This window comes from Artemia sp. Qi Xiang Cuo, chromosome 2 (genome assembly GCF_049724085.1).
Source record: "Artemia sp. Qi Xiang Cuo chromosome 2, ASM4972408v1, whole genome shotgun sequence".
NCBI classification, from domain to species: domain Eukaryota; kingdom Metazoa; phylum Arthropoda; class Branchiopoda; order Anostraca; family Artemiidae; genus Artemia; species Artemia sp. Qi Xiang Cuo.
Window position 1 is genome coordinate 34,864,438 of NC_142795.1, and position 18,110 is coordinate 34,882,547.

The 18,110-nt window shown below is 34.2% G+C and overlaps 1 protein-coding gene across 1 annotated transcript in view; it reads left to right on the forward strand.

The window, feature by feature from the left end:
• Positions 1-17,754, forward strand: part of LOC148955171 (uncharacterized) — a 232,017-nt gene extending 214,263 nt beyond the window's left edge. Inside the window, exons 5-6 of the mRNA XM_089108088.1 lie at positions 590-755; positions 17,316-17,754. Of these exons, the coding sequence (XP_088964214.1) occupies positions 590-755; positions 17,316-17,488 (339 nt within the window). The 3' untranslated portion in view covers positions 17,489-17,754. The remainder of the gene's footprint in view (positions 1-589; positions 756-17,315) is intronic.
• The last annotated feature ends 356 nt before the right edge of the window (positions 17,755-18,110 follow it).

The following is an 18,110-nucleotide window of genomic DNA, read 5'->3' on the forward strand; positions in this document are numbered from 1 at the left end:
CCCTGTCATTTTTACTGCTTTTCTAATTTCAAACGGTGACGATAATCCCTTCCCTAAAACTTTAACTATACCAAATGTCTTTCTATACATATCAGCTAGTATCCTAACGAAAAGTCTTGGTAAGCTTACCCTTAACAGTTCTAAGCGCAGGAAAATCCTATCAATACTGTCCAAGGCCTTTTCTAGATCTAAAAATGCAACGTATAACCTTTTCTTCCCTTTTGCATTTGTATCTACAAGCGCCTGTAAGACCAAGACCCTATGAAGAGCATTATATACCTCTTGAAGCCCCGCCTGATCCTCCTTCAAAATCCTATATTTTTCTCGCCAATGAGCTAATCTAGCATCTAGTATTCTTTATAATATTTTGCTAAGACTAGGTACTAAAGATATCGGTCGATAATTACTGTGATCCGCTGGGTCTCCCCTTTTAAAACATATTAAACTGACAATAAATTCATTCATTTAAAACTTGATGCGCGGTGGGTATTAGAAATTTAGTATCAAACAATCTTCTTGGCTGTGTTGAAGAATTCAAAGTACAGTAAGTTTTTGTGTGTAACTTTTATTAAAGATAAGTGTTTTGCAGGAAAAACCACATAAATGCACTCAATGTGGTAAGTCATTCCCGACTCCAGGCGATCTGAGATCCCATACTTATGTACATACTGGATCTTGGCCTTTTAGATGTCCCATTTGCTCTCGTGGATTCTCCAAACAAACTAACATGCGGAACCATTTGTTTTTGCATACGGGTAAGGGTTATTTTTATGTCAAGTTCTTAACTTACGAAAAAATTGCTATTTTTAGTATTTTATTGGCGGATTGAATTTGGATTTTTTTTTTCTTGGGAACTGTTAGAAGTTTGTTGATTAAAAAGGAAGTAAAAATTAATGGGGGGGGGGCTATTAAACGTATCTAATTTAAACATGATAAAATTTGATACATTCCGTATTAATTGTAGGAATTTCATTTGTTTAATAGAATACAGTATACAAAATAATAATAATAATAATAATGATAATAATAAATCTTTTGCATGACGAATTCGCTGGGTCATAAACTATAAATGATTCGGAAAGCAATGTTTAAGCAAATATTTGATGATAAGCCACTAGTTACGTATAATTATAATTTTATGCAAGAGGTGGTGACTAGACACGGAATAAAAATTGGTGGCGTCGGATATAATTCCGAAATTTTTTGGCGGCACGCCACCGAAAGATTATCGGTGGCGCGCCGTCAATTGATAGGTGTTCATTCTATTGTAATTTTTTTGGCTACTTTTAAAAAGTTTTGGAAACTTAATCGGTATCGGTTTTTATCAGAATTCGGTCCACAATTCCTTTTTAGCTTCATTACCATGACCAAACCTCGGACAAAATAAGGATGAGATATCAATCTTAACTTCTCAAAAACATTCTTTTAATCTAAATGATCGACAGCGAGACCTTTAACTGACTGATAATTGAATGAATCCGACAAAATAAGTAATCCAAAATTTAATTCAAATTCACATCTAAAACTTGAATTAAACAAATTTACTTGCACCATTAATCCATGGCTAATTTATGAAACATCAATGGAATCTGATGTATATATCCTACTTTATGTCCGAATTTCCTGGTATTGCAACCAGTATTTTACTTCTTTGACTGCCCTACCCCTCAACCCGTCACTTTCTGCGCTACAGAAGCTATTATTTCTCATTGCCTTAAGATTGAATCCTCTCACTTAAGAGTGATAAAATAATTGTTTTAAAATTAACTATTTTGACCTACTCCTTTGAGAATGAAAGAGCTTATTTTTTCTCCTTCCCATCTTAGCAATTATGGTACTGTGGACCTGGACGTGCTTGAACACAGTGGGTAAGTGTATCCCGCCATGTTCAAGCACATGGTATGCCTGTCGTTTTTTAAGAAAAGTTCTTTCCCAGGTGTAAGAAGGAAAAGAAGCAACATTTTGTAAAGAAAAGCTTTTGCATAAAAAGAGACAACATCTTATAAAGAAAAGAATTCTTTATAATTATATTATTAAATGTATTATAAATATATTATTAAATTTCTAATTCTAACTTTAAATTTCAGAATTTCATTTGAATTAAGTTTTAAATTCCCTATTTTGTTAATTCTCAGGCAGTTTAAGGAGCCAGAATTAAAAATTCAAAACACTCTAAAAATAAACTCTAGCACTTTCCGTTAAATCTTTGAATCTCACATAAAATTAAGTTTACACGGCCTGGATCCAACATAGAACGCATTGCAGTGACAATTAGTCCTGCATTACTGAAAACCCTTTCTGCTGTGGCACTTGTTGCGTATAACGATAGAAATTTTCTCACCAAAGCTGCAAACCATGACAGCTGAATAGAATATATTTTTCAGAAAGCAATGGCTGGATTGATTGCATCAACTAGGACAGGATCTTTTGATCTCCTGGTATAGACTGCCAAGGCCAGATATAAATCGACTTTACGCCAAATCACATCATCATTTTCATCCATTTGTGAATCATCGCTCTCACACATTTATCTGATCAAGCGGCCTCGTTTTTTATGTATGATCATGAGGATATTTAGAGTTTCTGCTCTTCTGAGAAAATCCACTAGCCATATTCACACAACTGATTTAGGTATCTGATCCACTGACAGCACCAGCCATTACAGCCTCCTCTTCAAGCTTTTCAAGGACCCTCCCCTCTTTGGACAAAAGAATTTCTACTGCACTAAATACTCACCATAAGTTGAAGTGGAGGGACCTGGAGTGTTGATTGGAAAAATTAGGTTTGCAAGAGATGTCAGTCTCTAGCACTAGCGTCTTACATTTTGAAAAAGAATCCCCTCCTTGTCAGTGAACCATCAAAAGGTTCAGATGCTCATCAATTTCATTTATCTTAAATGTTTCAAAGTCCAAAGTGCAGTTGTCGCCATGAAACGGGAAGCGAAAGTCAAACTTGTTTCTCATCTTTTGAGAAGCAAAATACAGCTACTACCATCTGGTTGCTAAACAATGTGACCTTTCAGGAGTTCCCAACAGGAACTAAGCCCAAGGAATTCCCTTTCAAGAGTTCCTGGGCTAGAAACTAAGTCTGGTTGTTACTTTAAGAACACTCTGGGTAAACTTCTACCTTTAAACGCCCCTTTTGAGCGTATTTATTTCTAATTATAAATGTCTTAAATCAGGCTTCTTAAAGGAACAATCAACCAATTGGTAGCACTCTTATCGGAAGAAAATAGTTCGAATCGGTACTCAGAACTCGATGACAACCTAATTGTATTATTAAGTTCGATAAAAAGAGGAGAAAACGTTGTAATTCCTGCTGTTATATAAAACCTTCCCAATGGCCCTCTTCAGATTTAAATAGTCTAATATTGTGTATGTCTGTTATTCCAAGGAGGTTGCTTCTATTATCCAAGCGTCATCACCGAGAAAAAGAATTATTTTAAGTTTAGGGCTACTGAAATTCTCATTGAATAAATCACACTTGGATGGTTAGTTAAGACTTGGATCTATGGTATTAGAATCCTTTAGTCTAGATTATCAAATTTGGTAAATTCTGCTAATTAGGTTAGAAATGGGAATACTACTGTTACGATTTTTATTTTATTATTAAAGGTGTTTCGAGACAGTAAATTAAAGGCTTCCAAGGTGGGCAAAAACTCGGAATAACCACAATTGATTAGACAGAAATTTACCAGTTTAACCCAAAACGAGATATTTTCTAATTATTTTTGTAACAAGAATCAGTGTTCCTTGGACCTCAGATAAACCTTAAACTTCAGCAGGGGAAATACTTGATTGAATATCCCTAGACTGGAAAGATCTTAAACTCTTTGCCTGCCTAATGATAGTCCCCTTTTCCTAGCCTCTCTATATAACATCAAGACCACCTAGCTGTATCTACGGCCGGGAAAGGATTAGGGAGGTGAAAGAACGAGCAAAAGGGGATGGGACGCTCCTCAGGATTCAGACTGCCGTATAACGTTAGAAAATCCACATAGGAGGTAAGCAAAACTAGAGTCCAGAAAATTCCAGTTTCTGTATGTGACCTATGTTATAAACACTGTGCATAAGCTCCACGAAACACTACCTGGGGAAAGGCATACAGCTCTCGTAGGTTTTACTCCTTGTTGTGGGTTTTTTCACCTTAAATCCCTGGTTATTCTAAGCTTATTTCCATCAATTTTACGCTTCTGGGAAGGAACTCAGTTAAATTAATCTTAGAGTATTTTACCTTTCAATAATGCTGGTTATTAGATAAACCCAAGCCTTAGCTAGAAAGAAGTAAAAGGAAGAAATCATAAGACCCGTAACTGAATAACGAGACATCTAAGAAGGATATTAGGCTATTCTGTTGTGGTCTGAATATACTTTAATGTAATGGCTTATTAGATAAACCCAAGCCTTAGCTAGAAAGAAGTAAAAGGAAGAAATCATAAGACCCGTAACTGAATAACGAGACATCTAAGAAGGATATTAGGCTATTCTGTTGTGGTCTGAATATACTTTAATGTAATGGCTTAATTAAAGGATTTAAGTCACGTTAACTATACTACTCCAATGATGTAACCACGAAGTAAATTCTAGCAAGAATCTTGAGTTATTTACTAAGGTAATCACAGCCTTCTGCTATGATTAGAATAAATATATTAATCAACCAGAATAAATTCAAAACTATTTTAAGTTATCCGATAGAACTCAACGCACTGTGAAACCAAATGGGTAAGTTCCCAAAACGGAAGATACAACTCTTTTTGGCCCTAAATTTAGGGCCAAAAAGGGAAACTCGAAGGAATTAGTTGATAACTTAATTCAACGCAGAAACAGGATATTCTGGTTTAGACAAAACGACGAAAAGGTTTTATAGTATTATTTTAACTTTACATTGAAAGAAATTGAGATAAGGCAGGTGCTTGCCATAATCAGTTAAAAAGGCTACCTACCAAAAGTTCCTTTCTAGTCTGCTCTCCTTACAACACAAACCCGATTTCTCTCTGATCCGTAGATTTTACTCAGTTTGATGCCTAGTTGGGACTTGCAAAGTGACTTTTCTGTCCCGTCCCTTTAGCCAACTCCCAACTTTCCGTTAAAAGCTAGTTTTTTCTTAGATTTTGGACCTTGATTCTAAAAGCTTGAAATGTTATAACATCTTACGATATTCAACTTTGCCTTATACAAAACTGGTCTAGATTGGGTCTGTAACTATTTACTATGGGTTCAAAATGTTGTTCAATACTTAAACAAGGAAATGTCACTTGAAAATTTACGACTAGGTAATTTGTGTTGGCCAGTAAACAAAGCGAAGGTATTTTCAAGCTTAGCTAATTTAAAATAGTCGATTTATTTCTGATCTATTGGAGCAAAGAGGATTCCAACTTTTACTGAAATTGGGCTACTAAAGCTACATTAAAATAAAGCTTCCTCAGACGTGTAAATTTGTTGTGATTTAAGTGCCTTCATTTAAAAAAAAAATTCCTGGAAGTAGGGCTGCAGGAAATATAAATAGTACCTATACTATTCTCTTCTGGGTAAAGTAGCCCTCATTGTGCAGGGGATATTTCAAAAGATTGGGTAATTCATTAATGTGTATTGTTTTTTATTAAGACTATTGTGATCACTTACCTTATTCGGATACACCAGTCATTCGGACAAAATTTTAGAAATGAAGCATTACAGTTTCTAACAAATTAAGGTCACTTGTATTAATATAAGTTGGAAGATAAATAACCTTCAAGACAATTGAAAGAGGAAATCAGTGCATCTTTAAAAAAGTGATTGATTTATTTTCTAAGGTGCTGTGATGCAGTAAATGGATTAGGTCAACTAAAAAGTCGATGAAAAGCTTATGGAGGTTAAACTCCAATAAGTGTCACAAGGCAACAGAACCAAAACACAGTGACGGTTGTCACCAGACTTTCTGATCAAAATTTTGAGACAATCATTTTGTTCAGCATTGTCGAAAGATCTAGCAACTATGTCTTTTAAGATAACTTGATACCCTACAGACCCTCGGAAGTGCTACTGGCTCTGAACTTTGCTCACTGTTTACATGTAGTACTGGTTATCGGAAAATGTGCGGATCTTTTTCGGGGTGAGGGTATTCTTCTAGTGGGGGGAGTACATGGAAGAATCCTTCCATTGAAAAATGTTCATGGGGAAGGGAATTTTCCATGGAAAAGGATTTCCCGGCATTATTTAAAAAACGATCAGAAATTATTTAAAAGCAAAAACAAGTTATTTCAACTGAAAGTAAGGGTCAACATTAAAACTTAAAATAAACAGGAATTATTACGTATATGGTGGGTGGTTGTCCCCTCCTCAATACCTTTCTCCTCATACGAAAATTTTTTAGAGCTTCAAAAAAGCTAATTATTCTAATAGTTGTTCTTGAATAATTGCAACAAAAAGTCAAACTTTAGAGTAAAGAACGAGGTATTGAGGAGAGGGTGCCCTTTTTTAATAAAAACTCATGTTGACTTCTTAATTTTTTGCCTAAATGGGACAAAGATCTTTCCTTGAGTCTTGTGGAATAAGTTTTGTAAAAAGAATGAACAAACAAAAATTAACTAAAAAAGTTTTAGTATTGAGGTATTGAGGAGAGGGTGCCCTTTTTTAATAAAAACTCATGTTGACTTCTTAATTTTTCGCCTAAATGGGACAAAGATCTTTCCTTGAGTCTTGTGGAATAAGTTTTGTAAAAAGAATGAACAAACAAAAATTAACTAAAAAAGTTTTTCTGATGAAAGTAAAGAGCAAAATTAAAACTTAAAACGAATAAAGTGCTTCACAGATTATGCAACATACTTTTAGAAAAATGTTTCAAATAAGCTGGCTCTTGATATTTTCTTATGTTTGAAGAATTCTGAAAAGCTAGTGCTTTACTGAAAACTAAGATTGCTTGAGGTTTTCGGAGAATTAAAATTATATAACAAATTTATTGATTTCATGCCCGGTAAAAGACTGTTGAAAGCTTAAAAAATTAGTTTTTAATTTTCTGCAAACAACGTACGTATTTTTCTGCTCCCAGTCCAGTTTGTTGCGTCGGTTTGGTGTTTTCGGTAAACCTCTAGTTTTTCATAATTCTACAAACACAACATATATCTAAACCCATTTTATTTGAAACATTTTTTAATAGACTGCGAAGCGGTAAATTTTGTTCCTTTTAAGTTTCAAAATCGCTTTTTATTTTCTTCAAAAGAACTTTGTTATTTTATTAATTCGGCCAAAGGTTGCTTTAACCCTTTCACGACCAAGCCCTTCTCTTTCAATCATTTGGGGAAAATATATGATTCCTGATGAGAAAGACACACTGATTTTGAATATGCTAAGAGAAACCTTCCAAAATGATTAGGAAAAAATTTGTTCAAAATGGAGCTCCGTGGTCCCACTGGGCAACGTAACCTGATCAAATGCTAGCCGAAGAGACCGAGAAGTTCTGCTCAGCAAGTCACTTTTTTCTAAGCGAAAAAATTGTTTATTCAGAATATAAAACTTCAATCAAAAATTTTAGCTACAACACTGTCACTGATGATAAATAAAAGTTCGAATAGGAATCATCGTCTGGGAATGGCAGTGTGGTCTTCAAAATTACCTATTTCATTGATGATACTCAGCAAAACAATTTCTTTTTTCATTGATGCACAGCGTCACACCACACACCACAATCTTGAACGTTGAGAAATGAAGTGAGGCCAGTGCTCACCCAGACCACTAGGAGGGACATTGTCTGGAACAGAGCCGCCACAACTTCCTCGTGTTTTTTTTTTCAAACAGCAACAGCCTGCTGAAAAGTGTTTCTCTTTTTCCTCTCTGATTGTGGCAGAGACATGAGTCCTCTCAAGAACCTTTGCCGAAACTCAAGCAGGGTTATTTTTTATTTGGGAAACAGGAGAGTGTGCAAAACGGGGACACAGTGCGTCAAATCAATGAAACTCCAGAAAAGTTAGTGCCTCCTTTTCAACGACTTTCTATCTCTCTCATATGCTGCCCTTTTCGGGTTCAAAAAGGTTTACATCCCCACCCATATGATCAGCATAATCTTTCTCTAATTGAGGAGCTGTAATAACATAGGTGGACCCATCCATAATTCTTCCTCCTTACATAGGCTACATCAGTACCATGGTAGTTGGAGGCAAACGGAACAATCTTGGAAATTGGAATCCATCCATTAACAGACACCAATCAATCAAATCTAGAGTTCTGTTGGATACAAGGATAGGGAACTCTTATCTATTTGAGTGAATAGTGCAAAACACCAGAATGCCATCTTTCCTTAGTTGCTCAAGAAGGGAGACATACGAAGAAAAAACTATCGGAGATAACGAAATGCTCTTTTCCACTGAGAGCTTAAGTCATTTATCGGACGACTCTGCCGCCAAATCTGAATCCTAGATTATTCTTGAAGCTTGGAATTTTCCTTGCTAAGTTTCAAAATTGTAGACATAACCGGTCATGCAGGCCAAGCACCAAAGCTTGTAGACTCTTTTTATTGGTTTCATTGGGTTCTTTTGCTTAAGTGTGGAACGTTCTTTGAAGGAAATAACGGACCCGTCAACACTCAGGTAATTTCCAAGCTTCACTAATTGGTTGAACCAGAAGTTTAGCAAGTCAATCATCGGTCTCAGGTTGAAATGCCCATATTTCTTTTCTATTGTGAGTGTCAGGTTGTCTCTGACATGTGCGTTTCTTAGAAGTTCTTCGAATCAGTTTCTCAACATCCTTGACGACATAAAAGGGACACTGAGACTAGGATCAGTAGCCCAGTAATCTCTCATGCTCGTAAGTTGGTTGCTACCCAATTAATAGATTTGTCCCAAGGAGCACACAGAGATCATTGTTTGCTACGTTTATATTCCCCCTTCTGAAGTGAATAAAGATTTGATAAAAAACCAAAAGGCTGGAAAAGCTCATTGTTCAAGCAGGGGAGAAAAAAATCCATAGGAGTTGATTGAGACCCCATTTCCTCTAATTAGCTTCGGGAAATATCAAGTCCAACTGGTGTGTTTGTGCGACAACTTTCTTCCAATTTCCTTTTATATCAATGCCTTCCTAGTCTTAAATTTTTCTTCAATTGATTAGCTGAATGATATGGCAAAATGACAAAAGTTTAGAGGCTGACCACATCTTAAGGGAGCATGCTAATACAATATAAACAGTATTAAAATTAAGGCAGTTAAAATTACTGACCTAAGAATAAGGTAATCATACCACTCGATGCCTTTTTTTATGTTCTTTTCGAATATAATAATCGCTTAACTAATGCCAATGAAGTTGAAGGCGTAGTAAGGCAAGAATCTAGATCTTCTAGGATTGTAAAACTGGCTTCTGGGTCTTCCGCCGCGTTTTATTTTGTTCAAACTTGGGAGAACACTAGCTGACGCCATTTCAGTCAGGTCCGGCTCCATAACACTGCCCTCTCTGTCAATGTGTTCCTGTGGATCCAACTCGATCTCTTCAAATTGCTGAGATCATCTTCATTCAAATGACTAAGATCACTTCCTACATCTTCTAAAGTGTTCAGTATGGTGATTCGGTTGGTATATATTCGCGTTCGAATAGTCTGGAAAACAACCAACTATAAGATAATATCATACAGGGGAGAAAGGGAGAGAGTGGGAAAGGGAGGGAGAGAGAGAAAGATATATAGAGAGAACCAAATTAAAAGGAACCAAAGGAAAACAATCCCAAGACTATTGCTGCCTTAGGAATTGCATCTCGTCGAGCATTTTCGAAAGTACCGTTTTATCAACCTCAGCCAGAAGGACTTTACTGTCACCGCAACGCAAAGGCCTTGGTCACTGGGACTGTAAGGTCACAAAATAGAATCTATAACAGCAGTTGTTCAACTGGTTTTTGTCAATGTTATCCTATGTATCCGATACAGGATATCGATATAGAATTTAATCACTCTGATACTTACATTTTGATAATATTATCCGACGTATCCAGCATAGGATGTTGCTAAAAAATTTGTTCACTCTGATACTTAGATTTTGTCAATTTTATCTGACGTATCCGACAAAGGATGATGATAAAGAATTTATTTATTCTAAAACATAGATTTTGTCAATGTTATCCATCATATCCGACAAATTATATCGATAAAGAATGTAGATAAAGAGTTTGTCCACTTTGACACTTAAATTTTGTCAGTGTTATCAAACGTATCTGTCAAAAGACACTGATAAAGAATTTATTTATTCTGATATTTATATTTAGTCAATTTTATCCTTAGGTTTTGATAATGCTAACCTACATATCTGGTAAAGGATGTGGATAGAGAATTTATTCACTTTGATACTTAGATTTTGTGAATGTTACCTGATGTAATTGACAAAAGAAAATGATAAATAATTCATTCACTCTGATACTTAGATTTTGACAATGTTATCCGATGTATCCGGAAAAGATGTTGATAAAGAATTTATTCAATCTGATGCTTATATTTTTTCTATTTTATTCGATTTATCTAACAAAAATACTGATAGAAAAATTTATTCCGACTGATACTTATATTTTGTCAATGTTACCCCAGGTATCTGACAATAGATGTTGATACAGAATTTAATCACTCTGACACTTAGGTTTTGGTAACGTTAATTGACATTTCCGGTAAAGGATGTCGATAAAGAATCTATTCACTCTGATGCATAGATTTTATCAATTTTATCCCGACTTATCCGTCAAAAGATGTTGATAAAGAATTTATCCATTCTAATAGATAGATTTTGTCAATGTTATCTGACGTATCCGAGAAACGATATCGATAAAGAATGTTAATAAAGAATTTATTCACTCTGATACCTGAATTTTATCATTGCTACCAAAAGTATCTGTCAAAGAACATTGATACAGAATTTATTCACTCTGATACTTAGATTTTCTCAATTTTATCAGCTATTTTTCACAAAGGACGATGATAAAGAATTTATTCACTCTGATACTTATATTTTGTCTATGTTATCCGATGTATCCAACAAAAGAAGTTAATAAATTTCTTTCTAGTACTTAGATTTTGACAATGTCAACCGACATATCTAACGTTAGATGCTGATAGAGACTATATTTAATAAGATGCTTAGATTTGGTCGATTTTCTCCGGATGATCTATGTATCCGGCATATAATTAAGATAAAGACTTTATTCGCTCTGATGCTTAGATTTTGTCAATTTTATCCGACATATCCTACAATAGATGTTGATAAAGAATTTATTCGCTCTGATACTTACAAGTTCTCTATTTTATCCAACGTATCGGACAAAGGACTATGATAAAAAATTTACTCATTCTAATACATAGATTTTGTCAATGTTATCCATCATACCCAACAAATAATATCGAAAACGAATATTAATGAAGAGCTTATTCATTTTGATACTTGAATTTTGTCAGTGTTATCAAACGTATCCTTCAAAAGACAACGATAATGACTTTATTCACTCCGATACTATAGATGTTGTTACCGAATTTCATTACTCTGACGCTTAGGTTTAGATAATGTCAACCTACATATCCGGCAAAGGATTTTGATAGAGAATTTATTCACTCTGATACTTAATTTTGTGCATGTTACCTGATGTAATAGACAAAGAAAGTTGATAAAGAATTCATTCACTATGATACTTAAATTTTGACAATGTTATCTGATGTATCCGGCAAAAGATGTTGACAAAGAATTTATTCAATATGATACTTATATTTTGTCACCTTTATCCGATTTATACGATAAAAATGCCGATAGAAAAAATCTATTCACTCTGATACTTAGATTTTGTCAATGTTACCCCATGTATCTGACAATAGAGGTTGATACAGAATTTAATCACTCTGACACTAAGGTTTTGATAATCTTAACTGACATTTCCGGTGAAGGATGTTGATAAAGAAACTATTCACTCTGATGCTTAGATTTTGTCAATTTTATCCCGACCTATCCGTCAAAAGATGTTGATAAAGAATTTATTCATTCCAATATATAGATTTTGATAATGTTATCCGACGTATCAGACAAATGATATCGATAAAGAATGTTGATAAAGAATTTGTTCACTCTGATGCTTAAATTTTATCAATACTACCAAAAGTATCTGTCAAAAGACACTGATAAGGAATTTATTCACTCTAATGCTTAGACTTTCTCAATTTTATCAGACGTATCTGACAACGTACGATGATAAAGAATTTATTTACTCTGACACTTAGATTTCGTGAACGTTATCTGATGTACCCGAAGAAGGAAGTTGATAAAGAATTTATTCACTCTGATGCTTAGATTTTGTGAATGTTATCTGATGTATCCGACAAAATAAGTTGATCAAGAATTTATTCACTATGATACTTATATTTGGGTGGTGTTATCGAACGTATCAATCAAAAGACATTGATAAAGAATTTATTCACTCTGATACTTAGATTTTTCTCAATTTTATCAAGCAAATCTGACAAAGGACGATGAAAAAGAATTTATTCCCTGTAATACATAAATTTTGTAAATGTTATCTGACGTATCAGTCACAGAAAGTTGATAAAGAATTCACTCTAATAGATAGATTTTGACAACGTTATCCAACATATCCGACAAAGGATGGTGATATAGAATTTATTCAATCTGATGCTTAGATTTAGTCATCTCTGAAAATGATACTTTCGCATATTCAGAATGTGTATAATGGAAATTCTATGGTACTCCAAAGAAATCTAAACTCTCACTGTCATGACAACGCACACATACGTTACCGATAGTGCTACCAATTGTACTTGTTTCATATTTCAAATGTTAATAGTTCAATAGTTCTCCTTGTCAGCATTCAATGCTACAATAACACTATCATGTAAACACATTTTTGCTGGGGGGGTCATCCACATGTTCAATATGCATTTCATCTTTGCTATTATTTGGTTCATTGACTGTTAGATCAATGGTAGTAACTTTCGCTGGGACTTTGTATTTCATCGATTCATCTTTATATTCCTTAGTGATATTTTCTATCAATGCCCTTTTTATTTTTCCGGCAATTTCGCTGTCTATTATCACCTTATTTTTACACTGGTAACAGTTCCGCTCCGTTGACAAGATATGGTTTATGATATTAGTAAAAGAGTACGCCTGTCTTCTTTTGACCTTCCGTTGCTATACTCGAAAGCTGACGATAGTGTTTAACACTGGGTAACATGTTACCACAAGCACTAGCAAGAAGATGCCCCTCTTCATCAACTATTATTTTATGTTGGCATTCTCTTCGAGTGCGATCATCTCTGGAGATCCCAATCTCACATATCCACCATCATAAGAGTTGAATTTTTTTGGTACTCCAATGAAATTTAATTCCTCACTGTCATGACAATGCATGCATACGTTACCGATAGTGCTACCACTTGTACTTGTTTCATAGTTCAAATACTTCTCCTTGTCAGCATTTAATGCTACAATAACGCTATCATGTGAACGCACTTTCTTCATCTTCACTTTTTTAAAGATATGAATTATTTGTTTATCCTTACACTGCGTAAAAAATACTGATTTAATACATGTAATAAACTAGGTAGTGTCGATAACCCGCCATTGAGTACCAGTGGGAAAGCCGCATCGTGTCTATGAGCAAGCATAGAGTATGATTGGTAGAGCCGCAAGCATATTTCGTATCATTTTAAGATACGTAAAAAAAGTTGAATAATTTCTAAGTCCAACAAAAAATTCAGTCCAAAAAAAAGCGCTACTACAAACATTATTTTTCTGATAGTAATAGTCATGACTAAAATATCTATATCATTCTCATTTTGAATTTGGAAAATGTTAAATGTGAATTTCTTATGTTTTGAGTATGTTTTATCACATTCGAAGACATTTAGAAAAGTTGAAAAAAATTTATCATGTTAAAAAAACTAAAAAAGTTAAAAAAAAAACTTAAAAAAGTTATAAAAAATGGGGGGAAAGGGGCCCCAAAAAGTTGGATGGAGGGGGCCCCTTGGAGGTTGGGGAAAGGGGACCATTGGAGGTTGAGGTTTTTGGCGGTTAGGTCATTGATGGTTGCGGTCCTTCATGCTTCAAACCTATAATCATCTCACTAGTTGATTTCTAAGGATATCTAAGGATTGTTCTGAATTTCTTTATTAAAATTCTTTTCTAGGCACCTACATCCCTATTAGTATCGACTTTTTAGTATACTACAATGTTAGAGCATATTTTATATAGACAACACTGTTCAAATGGTACTTGTGTATTATACAAAACACATCCCAGAAGTAAAGCTAGGTCCAGTCACAAGGTCATCTTGTCATCGTTTATCGTTTCTGTAGCTTGACGCCAACGATGTTATTCCTAATTTATAATAAATTGCCTATGAGTTAGCAACCCCTTCGGGCTTATCTTAACTGGTAAGCAACTTAAACCTTTTTTACCACCATCATACAATCCGATTAAAAATGTTATCGAGCTCTGTTTAACCCCTATTATTCAATAACCAATTAAAATCATTCATTGCGGAGTTATGCAAATGCTATACCTTTCTTCCTAAATAGAGTTATTTTTATGCAAATGATACATATTTTTGATGCATAATACCATATGCTATCATTAAACCTTCCGTCGAATGCTAATAGCCGAAATCTTAGCTGTTAACCATTTTACAGGAAAGTCCAATAAACCTTTGAACACGTTATACCAAGGTCTCTTGTATGCGTCAAATCTATTACACATCTGAGCATATTCTTTGTATAGTTGATAGTAATTAATAGTGGTCCAGGAAATAGGTATTGACACAGAAACCCGTCTGGTAAGCCATGTACCGTCTGTAGTAATAAATGCCTGCCTGTGGTAAGGCATATTACGCAATAACTGGCTGGACCTTATACATGGATACTACTTATATCCTTTTTAAAATATCTTCCGATAATAGTCGATAATATTTTTATATTTTTAAGAATGTACAGTGTAGTAGTACACAAATATCAGCCAAATGCTTTCAGAATGTAGGTAATCATAGAAAGTTTAAACACTTTTGTTTTTTCCATTCTATATACTCTGACTAAAATATTTCTCTTTGATTCACCCACATTTGAATCTACTGCTGTCGTTGTGCTCATCAATTTTTAAGATACATTTAAAGTCGTTATAAGCTTTTTGAAATAGGGTGGTTCATATCCTTACATAGTGTAAAAATCAAAATTTAGACAGAACTAGCTATAATAGCGTTCAGATTTTGCCCATTTCCACTCTTTTTATGTTTTATCCATCTAAATTGTATTTCTGTTTTTGTTCGGCATTAAAACGCACCAGAAAATTTGATATGTGTGTGTTTGAGTGATCGGACGATTATGAAACAAAAATTCTTCGTTAAAAAGAAAACCAGAACACTATTACAATTCAGGATTAGAATTGGGGACATAATTCTATTTTTGGTATATATTTCTTTAACATTATTCTGAGGATTCAAATATTGTGATTTTGATCTTTTAGTTTAGAGACGGCCGATCAAACCATAAGGCTCATTGGTAATTTTCCATTTTTAATTTTACTTTGTTTCAAAACATATCCCTCCCTCTAAAAAAATGAAAGGGCATATCTCACAATTTGTCAAAATAGGTTAGAAAGTAAGAACGATTCTTGCAGTAGGGTTTTATGCACTGCTCATATTAACAGAAGCTCACTTGCTTCATCGGAGCTAAGGGAGACAATTAAGGACCGAGAAAGAAAATATTTGAGCATCTCTGATTCAAGGACAACACATATTTTACATATGGCTGCACAAACAAATTGAAGACGCAATTATAATTCAACTTCATTGCAAGGTTTCTAATTTCTCTTCTCAGAAAAGAACTGTTTTCACAAAAGGCTTAAAACCTTTATTTCGGTTCTTTTGCTAAGTCATGAAAATGTAAGAAACACCCATTCATTTTGGATGCGACTATTATTATTATGCTTTGTACAATTCTGTTTAGTTTTCAAGATAAACACCACATGAATCGACACTAAATACGTAATGTTAAAAATCCTGAAGCAATGTTCATCAGTTTATTTGTGAGTTGTGCACTTTCTCCTCTATGTTATATTTTTTTTTTCGTGAGATCACCGCAAATAAAAAAAATTATGTTATGTTCTTCTCAATAGCGAGTTCTTTAAAAAATAAAATAAAAAAATTCTTGTCGTGACGGTCGGCACGACTGATAATATCCAATAGGTCTCCCTACAGCTGAAAACCGGCTTCTGAATTTTGAGCCAAAAGTGAAATATCCTCAGTATACCCCCTCCTACTCGAACAAAAATTCTTATGCTGATTGCTTTATCTTCAGTATTATCCGTGTCATTTGTCTGTGCATTCATTCGTTCGAAAATCGAAGTCCAGGAAGTGTTGTAGCCTTTCCAAAATATATTGTTACATACGTGTCTATCTTAACGCAATGACGCTGATACTGTAACGAAATAAGTGTAAGAGAAACTTTCAGGGCTTGAATTTGAATGTCATCTGATTGTGATCGTACTAATATTCTGCCTTATTTCAAAATAATTTCTTGGTCGTTTTCTAAAAAAAGTAAAAGCAAATTTGCGCAGAAGATTGAATCCTTAAATTTCTTTACGCCCTTAATACTGAAACTGCAGCTGCTAATTTCTTATAATTCAGGCCCTAAAAACTAAGGGCAGTCAGTATTATTTCCTTATGATCATATATTGATGAACTAACTAAAAAAATGATTTAACGAATTTTCTGTTTCTAAATAATTGATTTGCTAATGAATTTAGGATCATAGTTAGTCACTCCTTAGCGTTAAGACCATATGCATGTTTCCTCGTGAATTTGAAAACTTAATAATAAGGAAGGAAGACAATATTGCAGAAAAAACACCCAAAGACGGTCTACAAAAAAATTATCAAAACCAGTTAAGGACGCAGTCGTAAGATTTTTTTTAATCAATTTATTGAGACGCATAGATTAAGAAAATAATATTGGCTTATTTTAATTTTCCAAAGCTGACTTCTATAAAATTGTAGTCCAGCAAACTTAACCTTTTTAAAAGACTAGCTTGAAGAGGAAAAAGAATTTGTAAATTAATTTACACTTAATACAGAAAAGAAAAAAAGAGTCGCATCAATGAAAGACGGTAGAAGACCATTTAAGTTGTCAAATCATACTCTACGGAGTTCTCAGCAGGAGGCACAAGTCTGAGAACTGAAGATTATTTAGAAGGTTTTGTTGTGCTTATAAAACTTCTAATAATACGATTAATTATGTCAGAGCTTTAACCCTTTTCCTGTTTTCCTCGGGTTGGGTCCAGTCTATTCAATATATCCTTCAAAATTGAAAAGAGCTTTTTTATTGCAGGGAAGAAGCCCCACAGCTGTCCATACTGTGGAAAATGTTTCGCATTAGCTTGCAATCTGAGAGCCCATTTGCGAATCCATGAAGAAGCATCGCTACAAAAACCCTTTATAAATGAGCCCACCGATACAATACATCTTCTGAAAAGCTCATTGACATCTACACTAGACTTTTGAATCGATTGGACTAACCACGAAGAGTTCAAAACAAGAACTTATTAGTAATTTATCTACAGCAAATCTAAAGTTTTACTTCGTCTATACATATTAAGATGTTTTGTTTTTTACACGTTTCTTTTTGCTTTTTTGTCCTATTACCCTTAAAAAAACACTGCAATATGATATTATTTTTAAAGCTATTTATTTATTTCGTATCTACAGGAGTTTCTACTGTAGTAAAGTAAGTTTAAGCTGTCGTAAAGTACGTTTATGGTTGTTGTAAAGTAGGGTTATAGTTGCCACACAGCTGTCATCAGCTGACATAAGGTAGGTTTTGGTTGATACCTCATTACACTCTTTATAGGGGGTATAATTATAGTCCTAAGGGATGTGGACTATGGTAGTGTGCCTTAGGCCTTGGCTTGACTAATTATCTTGGGTGTACTGACTGGGAGTTAATCGAGAGACTAAAATAACGTGGTAGAGAGGTTTGCAATAGCATAATATCTTTTATTAAGTATTAAGGGAGACCATGGTACAGTACTCGGGTTATGGGCATAATCATAGAATAAAAGTTATTAAATTATAAAACACTTACAAATTCCAAAACGATATAAAAAACCTGAGGTGTAATACAACA